This window comes from Gracilinanus agilis, chromosome 2 (assembly GCF_016433145.1).
Source record: "Gracilinanus agilis isolate LMUSP501 chromosome 2, AgileGrace, whole genome shotgun sequence".
Lineage (NCBI taxonomy): Eukaryota > Metazoa > Chordata > Mammalia > Didelphimorphia > Didelphidae > Gracilinanus > Gracilinanus agilis.
This window is the reverse complement of record NC_058131.1, coordinates 182723085-182736172: the sequence shown is the minus strand read 5'-3', so window position 1 is coordinate 182736172 and position 13088 is coordinate 182723085. Positions and strand designations below refer to the sequence as shown.

General features: G+C 40.6%; 1 protein-coding gene across 2 annotated transcripts in view; it reads left to right on the top strand.

Moving 5' to 3' along the window:
* Positions 1-13088, top strand: part of SLC66A3 (solute carrier family 66 member 3) — a 35736-nt gene that overhangs the window by 16697 nt on the left and 5951 nt on the right. For both annotated transcript variants that reach the window (XM_044663587.1, XM_044663586.1), the window contains exons 2-5: positions 4802-4884; positions 5222-5291; positions 8626-8683; positions 12465-12585. In XM_044663587.1, coding sequence (XP_044519522.1) covers positions 4802-4884; positions 5222-5291; positions 8626-8683; positions 12465-12585 — 332 coding nt within the window. The remainder of the gene's footprint in view (positions 1-4801; positions 4885-5221; positions 5292-8625; positions 8684-12464; positions 12586-13088) is intronic.

The window sequence follows — 13088 nt, the reverse complement described above, 5'->3', positions numbered from 1 at the left end:
TTAGGAATACCACTACAAAAGGGAAACAAAAGCTGTGGAAAGAATTCTTGAATTAGGAGATTTGGGACTATTCCAACAGTTACAATGACCATGGCTAAACCACTTGCCTCTGACCCTCAGTTTAGTAGGATCATATGTTTAAATCTGGAAGGACGTTATTAGTCATTCAGTCCACATCCTTATTTATAGGTGAGGAAACTGAGGTCCACAGGGGCCTTTCCCATGGTTACACAAATGGCAAATAGACAATTTGAACCCAGTGACTCCAAGTTTACCACTTATTCCATTGTTCCACTCTTCATAAAATAAAATTATTGGACTTGTCTCCAAGTCCCTCTTTGCGTTATTAATAGAACTGAAACCCAAATCCAGGTCCATTTTTTTTTTTCAGCAGTACTCTCATATTATTTATTCGCTTATTCGCTTTTTATTTATTTGTTTGTTTGTTTGTTTATTTATTTATTCATTCATTTATTCATTCATTTATTTATTTGCTTGCTCGATCATTTATTTATTTATTTACTTATTTATTTGTTCGTTCATTCATTCATTCATTCATTTATTTGTTTGTTTATTTATTTATTTATTTAAAGAGCCCTTACCTTTTGTCTTGGAGTCAATACTGTGTATTGGTTCCAAGGCAGAAGAGTGGTAAGGGTAGGCAATGGGGGTCAAGTGACTTGCCCAGGGTCACTCAGCAGTACTCTTTTAATTGCCTTTTCTCAACCCTTCTTTTACTCCTGCTGATGATCTCTTGAATGGTCTTTTCTCTCTGGGTTTTTGTGTAATTGCTCTCTGCAAAATTGTCTTCCTACCTGGCCAGCCACTCCTCAGGATCTTTTTTTCTGGATTTCCATCCTTGTCATATACTCTTTTCCAAAGCAGAAGAGTGTTAAGGGCTAGGCCATGGGGATTAGGTGACTTGCCCTCAAAGTGACTTGAGCTCAAATTTAAATCCAGGACTTCTTGTCTCTAGGCTTGGCTTTCAATCCACTGAACTATCTAGCTATTCCCCCTTGATATACATTCTTAGAAGTGGGTGCCTCCTGCCCCAGAGCTTTGCTGGGATCTCATCTTTTTTCCTTTTATAATATATGCCGCTTGGTGATCTCATGAATTCCTTTAGGTTGTGTGGTCATCTCTATGTGGATAATGACCCCGTCTGTATAGTCAGCCTTACATTCTCTCTTGAGTTCTGGGCCCTCATCACTTCTTTCCCTTTGGATATCCCTAACTGGATGTTCTTTAGGCATCCCAGGCTTAAAATGTCCATAAAGAAACTCAGTATCTTCCTCCCCAGGTCCTGCCTCTTTTCTGTTATTGCCCAGACCACCACCATTCTCCTGCTCACCAAAGTGCAGATCATCCTCAACTCTTCATTTTCCCCATATCTGTCGCCATATTTGTCATTGTTACTTCTACAAAATCTCTTATATCCCCTAATTTCTACAGACCACCCTTGTTTAGGCCCTCATCACCTCCTACTGGGCCTGTTGTAATAGCCACTTAACTGGTCTCTCTGTAGTACTAATAATAACAATAGCCAAATTTACGTAGAACTTTAAGATTTGTAAAATGCTTGACAGATAATTTTACCTGTGTGGTAGGTATTATTATCTCTATTTACAGATGAGAAAACTGAGGCAAAGATCAAGTGACTTGCCCAGGGTCACACAGTGTCTGATATGGGATTTGAACTCAAGTTTTTCAGAATTTAGGTCCATCCTCAAGTCTCTCCCTACTCCATTCATCTTCTATTCAGCTGTGATTTCCCTAAAACACAGACCTTGCCAGCCTCAGCCTTCTATTTAAAACAATAAACAATAAATGTCAGTGGTTTCCTGTTAACTTCAGAATCAAATTGAAAGTGATTCATCATTTAAAACTCTTCATAACTTGACCCCTTTCTCCATCCCAGTCTTCTCATACTTTACTCCCTTATATGTACTCTACATCCAGCCTCATTGACTTACAGTTCCTTGAACATGATTTTCTATTTCCCACCTTGATACCTTTGCACTGGCTGTCCCTCATGCCTAGAATGCCCTTCTTCTTAGCCTCTGCCTCTTAGTTTCTCTGGCTTCCATCAGCTCAAATCCTACGTACTCTTGGAGAACTTCTTTGAGGTTTTCTTCCATCTCCTCTATATAGGTCTTAAATGTGCCTATTTATTTATTCCCCTGTTGTCTCCCCCATTAGAATTGTAATCTCCTTAATAACGAGGACTCCTCTTGTTTTTCTTTGTATCCCCAACAGCCCATTGCACGTAGAAAAAAAAATAATCATCATTATAGATTGTTACTGTTCACAAAGCACTCGAAGGTAGTTAGATGGTACAGTGAATGAGTACTGAGTCAGAAGACCTGAATTCAAATCTGGCCTCAGTCACTTTCTAACTGTGTTACCCTAGATAAGTTACTTTATATCTCTCTGCTTCAGTGTCTTCACCTGCAAAATGGGAATAATAATAATATCCCCCGGGGTCGTTATGTGCATCAAATACAGTAAAATTTATAAAGCACTTAAGTATCAGGCACATAGCAGATGCTTTATAAATGCTACATATTATTTTTGTTGGCAAAGTCCTTTACATGTTATTTTATTTGTTCCTTAAAATAATTCTGAGGTAGTTGCTATTATTAACACCATTTTACAAGTATGAAAAACTGAGCCTGAGAAAGAGGTTAAGTGACTTTCCCAGGGTCACATAGCCAGAAGTATTTGAGGCAGGATTTTTGAACTCTGTTCTCTTAACATTCTGATGACTAATGACTGATTTCCAGTCCCTTCTCCATAAACCCCAGGACCTCTCACCCAGAATCTCGAGTTCCTGCCTGGTTTCCTTGCAGGTTGCTAGTCTGGGTAGGTAGAACTGAAGGAGGTGGGAGGCGAGATCCATGAGGAGGAGGCTGTTCTTCCTGCCAAGTCTGAAGCCCTCTCTGCAAAGCAGCCACTAGCTGCGGGGCTGCCAGGTCTCTCATTGAGCCCAGCCCTCAGCCTTGCCCTGGTCAGAAACAAGCCATCGGAGAGGCACAATTTAATGAGATTTATTTGTTTTCTTTTTGTAAGTTCATGTTTCCCAATGCCTTTTTATAGTCTGGAAAATTACAGATGGTTGTTACAAAAGTAATGAGCTGAATGCTCTGAATTACTTTGGGACACACGTCAGGGAAATTTCTCAGTTTGACTTTCTTAAGAGCAAATGGTTCAGTGATGCTCAGAGAGGCAATGGTGGTGCCAGCAATCCATGGAAAGAGCTCTGGATCTGCAGTCAGAGGACCTGTGTTCAAATCCTCATTCTGCCACTTAGATAATATAAGCCACTGTAGGCAACTTATGCACTCTGGGCATAACTTGCCTGAAAAAATGGGATTGTACTGGATGACTTCAAAGGTCTCTGTGAATCTTGAATCTGTGATCCTATGCATAACTTGTAAACTGGAGGCAGTTAGGTGGTACACGGATAGAGCACCAAGTCTGGAGTTAGGAAGACTCTTCTTCCTGAGTTCAAATCTGGACTCAGACACTTCCTAACTGTGTGACTCTGGGTAAGTCATTTAACCCTGTTTGTCTCAGTTTCCTTATCTGTAAAAGGAGCTGGAGAAGGAAATGGCAAACAACTTAAGTATCTTTGCCAAGCCAAATGGGATCATGAAGAGGGAACAAAACTGAAATGAAAGAATGACAACAAAAAGTTTTAATTAGGAACAAAGACAGCGAGAGATGAAGAACTGGAATCTGAGAGGCCGCATGGTTTAGAGCAGTGGTTCTCAGATTCTTTTGGACTCAGGATCCCTTTATGCTTTTAAAAATCACTGGGATTAAGATGAACAAAAGTCATGTTACAAAGATTAGTCTTTCTCCTTGAACTTCAGAGCCTCCTTGGCTGTATTTATGGGGTAGTGCTTTAAGAAAGAATGGTTAGGGGACAGCTGGGTGGCTCAGTGGATTGAGAGCCAGGCCTGGAGATGGGAGCTCCTTGGTTCAAATTGGGCCTCTGACACTTAGCCTTGTGACTCTGGACCAGGGACTTAATCCCCACTGCCTAACCCGTACCACCCTGCTCTTCTGTCTTGGAACCAATACACAGGACTGATTCTAAGATAGAATGGTCAGCACTTGTATATTGTAAACACCTTAGAGGGTAGAGTGTTTTCTTTCTTGTTTTTGGGTCCCCAGGACTTAGAACTGAGTGTGGCACCTAAGAGGTCTTTAATATAAGCCTGGAACTTGTGGTTCTCACCTGAGGTCCCTGTTTCAGGAGAGGCTGAGGCTGGTGCATCACTGGAGTTCAGGAGTTCTGAGCTGCAGTAGGGCTAAATTAGGTATGAATATAATGAACCTCTGTGATCAGGGGACCATACTAGGCTGCCTAAGGAGGGACAAACTGGTCCAAGTTGGAAAAGGAGCAGGCCAAAGCTTGTGTGCCTACCAGTAATGGGAGTCCATCGAGATAGAGAGATTGTATTTTTAAAAATGACAAAAGAGAATTCATGTTGCCCTGCCCTGAGAGAGTGGGGTGATTGCTTATATAAATACATATACAAAGTGTCCCCAAAGTAGCTTAAAATTTCACCAAGACACTTAGAATTCTCTCTGTCTCCATTTGAGAAAAATAAAACAAAACTTGGGGCTTTGCATGCAATAGTCTGAAAGGGTTGGATGCTTACATTTCTTCTCAACCGTAGTCTTTTCAGAGGTTTATCCTACTGATGATTTTATCTTGGCTCATCAATTCTTTTTAAAAATAAAAGCTTTCTGAGTAGAATTCATTTCTTCTTCTTCTTTTTTTAAAATTCAGATTCCTTGTGTTTCTACGGTACCAGAGTTATTATAGCTACCCTCTGCTGACCTACTTGGAGTACCCAATTCTCATTGCACAAGGTAATCATTATCTTGAGGGTTTGGGTGGGGGGGAGTGTGTGGAGCAGGGATGAGATCTAGGATTTCATTGGTAAAAGGAATTCCTGTGAGAAACTTCCTTTAAAAATTCAGAATGCCTCCTGCTCTACAAATTGTAGTCTTAAAGAATTGCTGAGGACACTGGAATCATTTAAGTGATTTACCTGGGTTACATAGCTAGTGTGTATTAGAAGTGGGCCTTGAACCCAAGTCTCTTGATTCCACTGTGACTGGCTGCTTCTCCAACTGGTGCCCTTTGTGTTAAATATTATTCCTTTGTCTCCTTTCTCCCCTCTAACGATAAGCTTTTCTCTTTCAGATGTCATCCTCTTACTATGTGTTTTTCATTATAATGGAAATATGAAGCAGGCCATCCCATATATTGCCGTGTATCCTTTTTGCATCTTCAAAAATCCCAAATCCCAATAGCATTTATTATTTATTAATAGTATATTGTATATGTAAACTCTGTTACATTGCTTCCCAGTCTCAGTGAGAGAGGAGGGCAAAGAGGGAACAAGAGAATCCAGAGACTCAAAATTAAAAAATAAAAAAAATGTTAAAAATTATTTTTACTTGATTGAGGAAATCTTTTTTAAATGAAAAAACACAAAATGCAAACCAACTGAGATGTGGCCTAAGATTTTAGTGGCTTGGGAGTCAGTTCAAGGATTGTGTATGTGCACTTTTGGAGACAAGATTGCCCATGTGCAATGCTTTTAAGTTCACCGATTTCCTGCCATAAGTTTGGGTCCTTCTCCCTCCAGCATAGATGGAAACCTTTTAGGCTTTACCAAATGGTTTCATGAATTGCTTGGCCAAGTCAAGTCTTCACCTGGTGATTGACAATTTGGTTGCGTATCTCTGAAGTGACCTTGGCTCCTCTTCAGGGAGTGTCTGTCCCCAGGGTCTGTCATCAAGTCTGTGCTCAAAAGTTTTCCCAGCTTGGGAAAACTTGCCAGAAAAAAGCTTGTGCTTTTCTGGGATAGCTTTTGAGCCATAAGTCAGTTTTACGGTACAATGTGGCATCAGTGGAAGACTTTAATTGAAGATGCATATTATAGAACAGTGATTCCCAAAGTGGACACCACCACCCCCTGGTGGGTGCTGCAGTGATCCAGGAGGGCAGTGATGGCCACAGGTGCATTTATCTTTCCTATTAATTGCTATTAAAATTTTTTTTAATTAATTTCCAGAGGGCTAAGTAATATTTTTTCTGGAAAGGGGGCAGTAGGCCAAAAAAGTTTGGGAACCACTGTTACAGAGCATGCCAGAAGTCTTATACTGCCCTTAATGAAAATGCTGCTTTGGCTGTTTTGCAGTGAGGGTCTGTTTCTGCATAAATCCTAGAGAAATGCCATCCATTACTAAAAATAGTGCTTTAAAACAACTTTATTAGCTTAAGCTAGGAGTTTTAAAAAATTTTCGATGGTGTCATGAACACCCTTTGGTAGACTGATGAGGTCTGTGGACCTCTTTTCTTTTTTTTTTTCTTAATAGAATTTATTTACAAGTGTCTCAGTCACTCCCTCCCCTCCCTGCATCATAGAAGGCATCTTCTGAGAGACAGACATGTATATATATAAATTATGTCTTTCATATTTTGATTTTTCATTTCATTGGAGGTAGCAGGGAGGTAATTTCTTCCACAAGTATTAGATTCTTAGCTGTGTATGATATCCTCTTGGTTCTACTCATTTCACTGTTTGTTATCCTATATAGTTCTTTCCAATTTTTTAAATTGTAAACATTGTTTCTTATGGTACATGGATCTCGTTTCAGAATAATATTTCTAAATGCATAAAATAAGTACTCGGGATTGCAGAAATCAGTTCTAGTGAAATACAATGATCAAAAACTTTGTGGACCTCAGGTTACGACGTCTCCCTTGTTTAAATTATTTCATGGATGGCAGAGGAAAAACAGCTTAAAATGGTCACTGGATGTAGGGCAGGGAAAGTAAAAAAAGATGAGATGTTTTGGCTACCTGCTTGCCTCAGTTTCCTCATCTGCAAAATGGGTATAATAATAGTACTTATCCCCCAGTTATTGTGAGGATCAACTCAGATAATAATCATAAAGCATTCCATGATCCCCTCAGCATCAGCTATTCTCATCTCATTATCTGCCAATTTTGGGGGCAAGACCTAAAACCTCAAGGTTGATGTGGTTTTTTGTTTCTTTTATTATGAGTGCTTTGGGAACATTCTTTCATATGGCTGTTATGTTTGTAGTTCTTTGGAGAACTGTTCATTCCTCTCTTTTGACTACTTATCTTTCTGCAGAATGAGTTAGCACTCTTTCTACTCGAGGAGGCTGTCTTACTTCCCCATATGGAGTTTATAATCCAACCAGGGATCAGAGGATCATAGCTTTATAGCTGGAAGGGAGCTCAGAGGCCATTAGTCCATTGCCATTCCCCATTTTCCAGCTGAGAAACAGGAGGCTCAGGAAGGCTGATTTACTTACCCAAGGTTGCACAGGTGGTGATAAGCAGAGGCAGGATTTGAGCCAAAGATTCCAGAGCAAATGCTCTTTCCACTGTTTCATCCTGCCTCCTGGTCCCTCTATGGAATTTATATTTTAGTAGAGTATTGGAAACAGATAACCATAATACACAATAGTAGTTTATTTTGGCTTGAAGGGGCAGCTGGGTGGGGCAGTGGATAGAGCACCTAGCCTGGAGTCAGAAAGACTCTTCTTCCTGAGTTCAAATTCAGCATCAGACATATACTATGCAATTCTGGGCAAATCACTCAACCCTGTTTACCTCCATTTTCTTATCTGTAAAATGAATTGGAGAAGGTAATGGCCAACCACTCCAGTATCTTGGCCAAGACGGAGTGATCTTGGGACCATGAAGAGTTGGACATGACTTAAAGTGTCCTAGAAATACTTAGAATCCTACCACTTTTCCCTGTGGCATGAAGCCGAGGAACACCTGCAATGCTAATTGTCCTCAGAAACACCAGGCTAATATTAGCCCCAAGACAGCAAAAAACAGTCTTTATTGACAGCACCCAATGAACAAGAGAAATAGAGAAGTTCAATCATTAAACTGGATTACTTGGAGGTGGAGGAAAGGGGAAGGGACAAGTGGTTCTAGAGACTTTTTTTTTTTTTAAAACCCTTACCTTCCGTCTTGGACTCAATATTGTGTATTGGTTCCAAGGCAGAAGAGTGGTAAGGACTAGGCAATGGGGGTTAAGTGACTTGCCCAGGGTCACACAGCTAGGAAGTGTCTGAGGCCATATTTGAACCCAGGACTTCCCATCTCTAGGCCTGGCTCTCAATCCACTGAGCTACCCAGCTGCCTCCAGTTTATACTCTTTAATGGGGAGATGCGCATACATAGGGATGGAAAGGACCAATACAAAGCAGATACAAGGTAATCTTCAAGGGGAAGGGGTCCTTCTGGGAATACAAATACCAAATACTTAAAAAATAGGCACATAATAAATGCATTCTCTCCCCCTTCCATTTATTTATTCACTTAGAGAGTTGATTTTCCAATAGAAATTCAATACATATTGGGAAGTGGTGGCCAAGAAAGGGAGCTTTGTCAAGGCATTCACAGAGATTGTGAGAGGAGAACCACTGGGCAAGTAGATTGTCATGCTCTTTCCAGTGCAATGTGGGACTCAATTTTTGTTGGTAGAGTAGTTGGCTTAGTGCTGGCACAAACCATATGCTGTTGTTACGTAATTTAACACACTCTGACAGATTTCTAGGTGGATGGTATCTCTTGACTCTTCAAAAGTGGATAATTGATTTGGCAATGGTAAGTTTTTCTTATTATACTGAGCATCTCCTATAAAATACATGGATGTGATGAGTCCTTTGAAAAATACTAAGTTCAATGTAGATGCTAAGAATGTTGTCCTTGTCATTTAAATGTTTGCCAAATGCTCCCACCTCAGGTTTTTCTTTAAACATTATGGTGCTTTTGAAGCATTACAGAATTCATCTTTAATAGAAATGGTGTCATTGGTACTTGGCATGGGCCAAACTAGGTTTTAACATAGTCACCATTTTAAAATATAATTTTTCTAGGATACTGCATTTTAAATTTTATAAATTCTTAGAATACAGTTTGTCCCAAATAAGAACAGATAGGACAGTGTCATCCTTTTCTTTTTTAAACCCTTGCCTTCTTAGATCAATACTTTGTATTGGTTCCAAGGCAGAAGAGTGGTAAGGGCTAGGCAATGGGGGCTAAGTGACTTGCCTGGGGTCACACGGCTAGGAAGTGTTTGAGGCCAGATTTGAACCCAGGACCTCCTGTCTCTGGGCCTGACTCTCAATTTGAACTTCTTTTCTGTGTACATAGCTGAGTTTTGTTGCTACTACTGTGTAATTGCTGTGGATATTGTTGTTTTGATTTTGCTTTCTTCACTTTACATCACATACAAGTCTTCCCCCTACTTTTTTGGTCTAAGTCTGTGATTTCCTCTTGTTATATGAAGGTTGTAATGTGGATCTGGAGCAGGGTTAAATGTGGAGGTTAAATCCTATGTGGGACACTTAAGATATGATAGTGATCTCAAAGGATCACCCACTACAGTAGATGTTGACTGAATATGTTGAATCTGCTAATCCCAAACTCCAGATGATAACAGTATCCCAGGGCTACCAGCTAAGCAAGAAATCTGCTGTTAGAATTGTACAGTTATTTATGCCCAACTGAAACCCTGTGCCTTTGGATAATACTTAAGATTGACTGCGGATTGATCACCGTTTCTGCAAGATGTAATACTCCTTCCCTCAAATTATCCCAGGATATGATTCATTAGAGCCCACTAAGATTCTTGATGAAGCTCAAGTCAGATGTAAGTTTAAAATGATTTATTACTAATAGACTTAGGGAAGAGGAGCAAGATAATGGCTGGGAGAAAGGGAACAGGAAGTCCTTAATTTATTAAAGCTAATGATATTAATGATAATTTTTTAAAATACTGCTGATCATGTTTGATAGATAATAGCCTGATTGGGCCAGACAGGCCCAACCTGAAATCAAGGTTACTCTGCTAAATAAGATGCTATTGTTCTTTTTGGTAGTGAAATTCAGGAACGGGGATTGATAAAGTAGATTTGTAGTTGGTTGCTGGTTGAATAAAGCTCACCTAAGGCCTATCTCAATTCTGATACCAAGTGGCTTCAAATTCTGGCTTTTATACCTGAGCCTAACTGCCCTTGGCTCCTGCCAGGCTTGGTTCATTCCACATTCTAAGCAGGTAACTGTCTATCATCTTGACTTCAATATGGCTGTCAAATATATTATTATATTCTGTACTGGCAACTTGTCCTTAAACACTCTGATCCAATTCTGCAAGAAAAGAGATTGGGGCCACTATATTGGTAAGATACTCCCATCCCCTACTCACTACACTCAAGGACTCTGGGTTGTTTGTTAATAGTATGTTTGCTCACTCTTGGGTAGACCCAGACTTTGGCACCACTTGAAAACAGACTGTTGCCTTCTCCTTTCTCTTTTGGTTTTCACTAATATGCAGTGGGGCAGCTAGGTAGACAATGGATAGAGCTCTAGTCTAGAGCCTGGAGGATCTGGGTTCACTTCTGGTCTTAGACGCTTACTAGCTTTGTTACCCTGGATGGGTCTCTTGACCCGAATTGCCTACCCCTTGCCATTCTTCTGTCTTAGAATTGATCCTGAGACAGAAGGTAAGGGTTTAAAAAAAAAAGGATAATATGCTTGACTTAGATCAGCTAATCTTAAATGTCCCATCTTGTTCTAATAGTCCATGATAAATTTCAGCCTAATCCTGGACAAAATGCCAATTATTTTAACTAAGTGAACTGGGAATTAGTGATATACTTGAGCACATTATTTTCTTAACCTTATTTGGCTCAGTGGAATTTGAAGCAATGTAGAAAAAAATCCTATACTTGTAATCAGGAGACCTGGTTTCTTGTATCATCTTGGACAAGTCACTCCTACTTTTATGTACATTTAAAATTGCTTTTCAGTTTCCCATCCCAACTGGCTGTCCTCCTTGCCTGGAAAACAGACACCCCTACTTCACTTCCACATTTTTGAATCCTTATACTTGAAGGCTCGTTCCAATTTCCCCCTTCTGCCATCTAGATGCCTTTCTTTATCCTCATGGCTGTTCATGTCTCTCCCTCCCCTTATATTTATCTTGTTGACAGTATATCTATTTCAGTGTGTACCGTCATCCCCACTGAATGTAAGTTCCTTGAAGGCAGGAACTTGTGTCTTTGTATCCCAAGTGCCTTGTGCTGTATTTGGCCAAAGCTAGTGTTCATTGATTGTTGACTGAATAGTGTGGCTATAAGCAACTTTCTTGGTAGAACCCTCTGAAGTATGAAATGAATTTAAGTAGCACTGTGAGCTGTTCTTGTTTTAAGCCCTTGTAGAGTTGCTACTGGGGTCTTGGTACCCCTTCCCCAACAGTAGTGCAGGTGGTAGTAGACCACCCTGTGAGTTGTTGGCCTCATCGCACCCACCCCTGCCAAAAAGCTGGCCAACCTTCTTTCTGGTGATGCATCTCTCCAGACCTTCCTAGGTTATTGTGTTTTGCACAGTCTGTACCTGAAGTTCTTCTGGTCTGCCAAGTCCTGTCAGACTTGGTGTTTTGATGGGATGACGGCCTTTGAGAAGCCAGGGTCCCTTCCATGCCACAATGAGAGTATCAACAGAGGTCAGAAAAAATGCTTCCCGTCCATAATAATTTATCAGAGCTGAAATGAGTAATTTTGGCCCCAGGGTAGCATTATGCCTGGGATGATCACCAGCGGATTAACTTTAGGACTCATGATGTAATTAAGAGATTCATTTGAACCAGAGGGAGAAGTGGTTATTGCAGTAACTGCCTTTTGCCCTACATTTGCATGCCCTGCCAAGATCCAATTGTCTTGGCTGGCAAGGTGACCATCTCCCTATGCCTTGGTGAGTACTTACAAGTGCCACAGAAATAATGTCTTTTCCTTATGTTTATTCCCCAAAGTAGGAGCCCTGGTTTTTTTGTTTTTGTTTTGTCATTTTGGGGTACTACTGCTCTGTGCATGTGGGTTTCATGAACTCTATCTAGAGAAGTGGCTGGGGAGAGGATTTGTGGGGTGGGATGAAGTCACTGGATATTCAGCTAGAGGATCTAGAGCAGAGGGGCTACCATTAGGTTGCGATTTCTCATTTTCCACATTAAAAAAACAAAAAAACAATTGCGGTTTAAACCTTGGCCACCCAATTCCAGAATTTCTGGGTTTAACAATTTTGCCCCTGGCCACATCTAGCTCTTTGTAGTTTTCCAAAGTTTTAAAAGGCATCTCCTTAATCGGTCAGTCCCAAGTGCCAGCTATGGGCCAGCATACAGTCCTGAGCAGGGGGTACTCAAAGAATGAAACAATCGGTTCCAAAGAAGCTTTTATTCCACAGTATTTGGTAGATTAAGCCACACAGAGGTTCTGTCCTCACAATTTTTCTGTTATTGGAAAAGAAATTTGGGCTCTTGGGCTTGGTTGGCTGTTGGCAACAAACTAGCTCTTGACCATGAGTGTTTCTCCTTTTTTTTCTGGAACAGAATTTGTGCACCTTTATTAGTGCTGCCAGCAAGTTTGCCCAGCTCCAGTACCTGTGGGAGGCAAAGGATTCTGGAGCAGTGAGTGCCCTGACGTGGAGCATGTCTGCGTACACTTGTGCAAGTACGGAAGGGAAGGGAAGAGTGATGTGCTGCTAAATTTGGTGGTCTCAGGAATGCGCTAGTAACATAATAGTAACAATATTGATGCAATAACTTTGTCACTTTATGATCTGCAAAGTGCTTTTATATGTACCTCATCTTGGATTGATCCTCACAACCACCCTGGGAAGTAGTTGCCATCATTACCTATTTTACAGATGAGAAAAACTGAGGCTCTGAAAATGGAGAGGTTAAGTGACTTGCCCAGGGTCATACAGTTAATAAGTGTCTGAGGCTGCATTTGAACTCAGTCTTCTTGACGCCAGGCCTGCTGCTCTATCCGCTATGCCATCTAGCTGCCTCATTAACTAGGATTAGGCCAATATAAAAAAAAGTACTTATTAAAGGGATAGTTTTTCACTTTGAAAATAGGCCTGATTTGGTTCCAAAACTTCCTCAGCTCAGCTTTCTATTTGGGGAAGTAATGAGTACCCCTACACAGGTCTCAGCATTTAAGAATTTCTT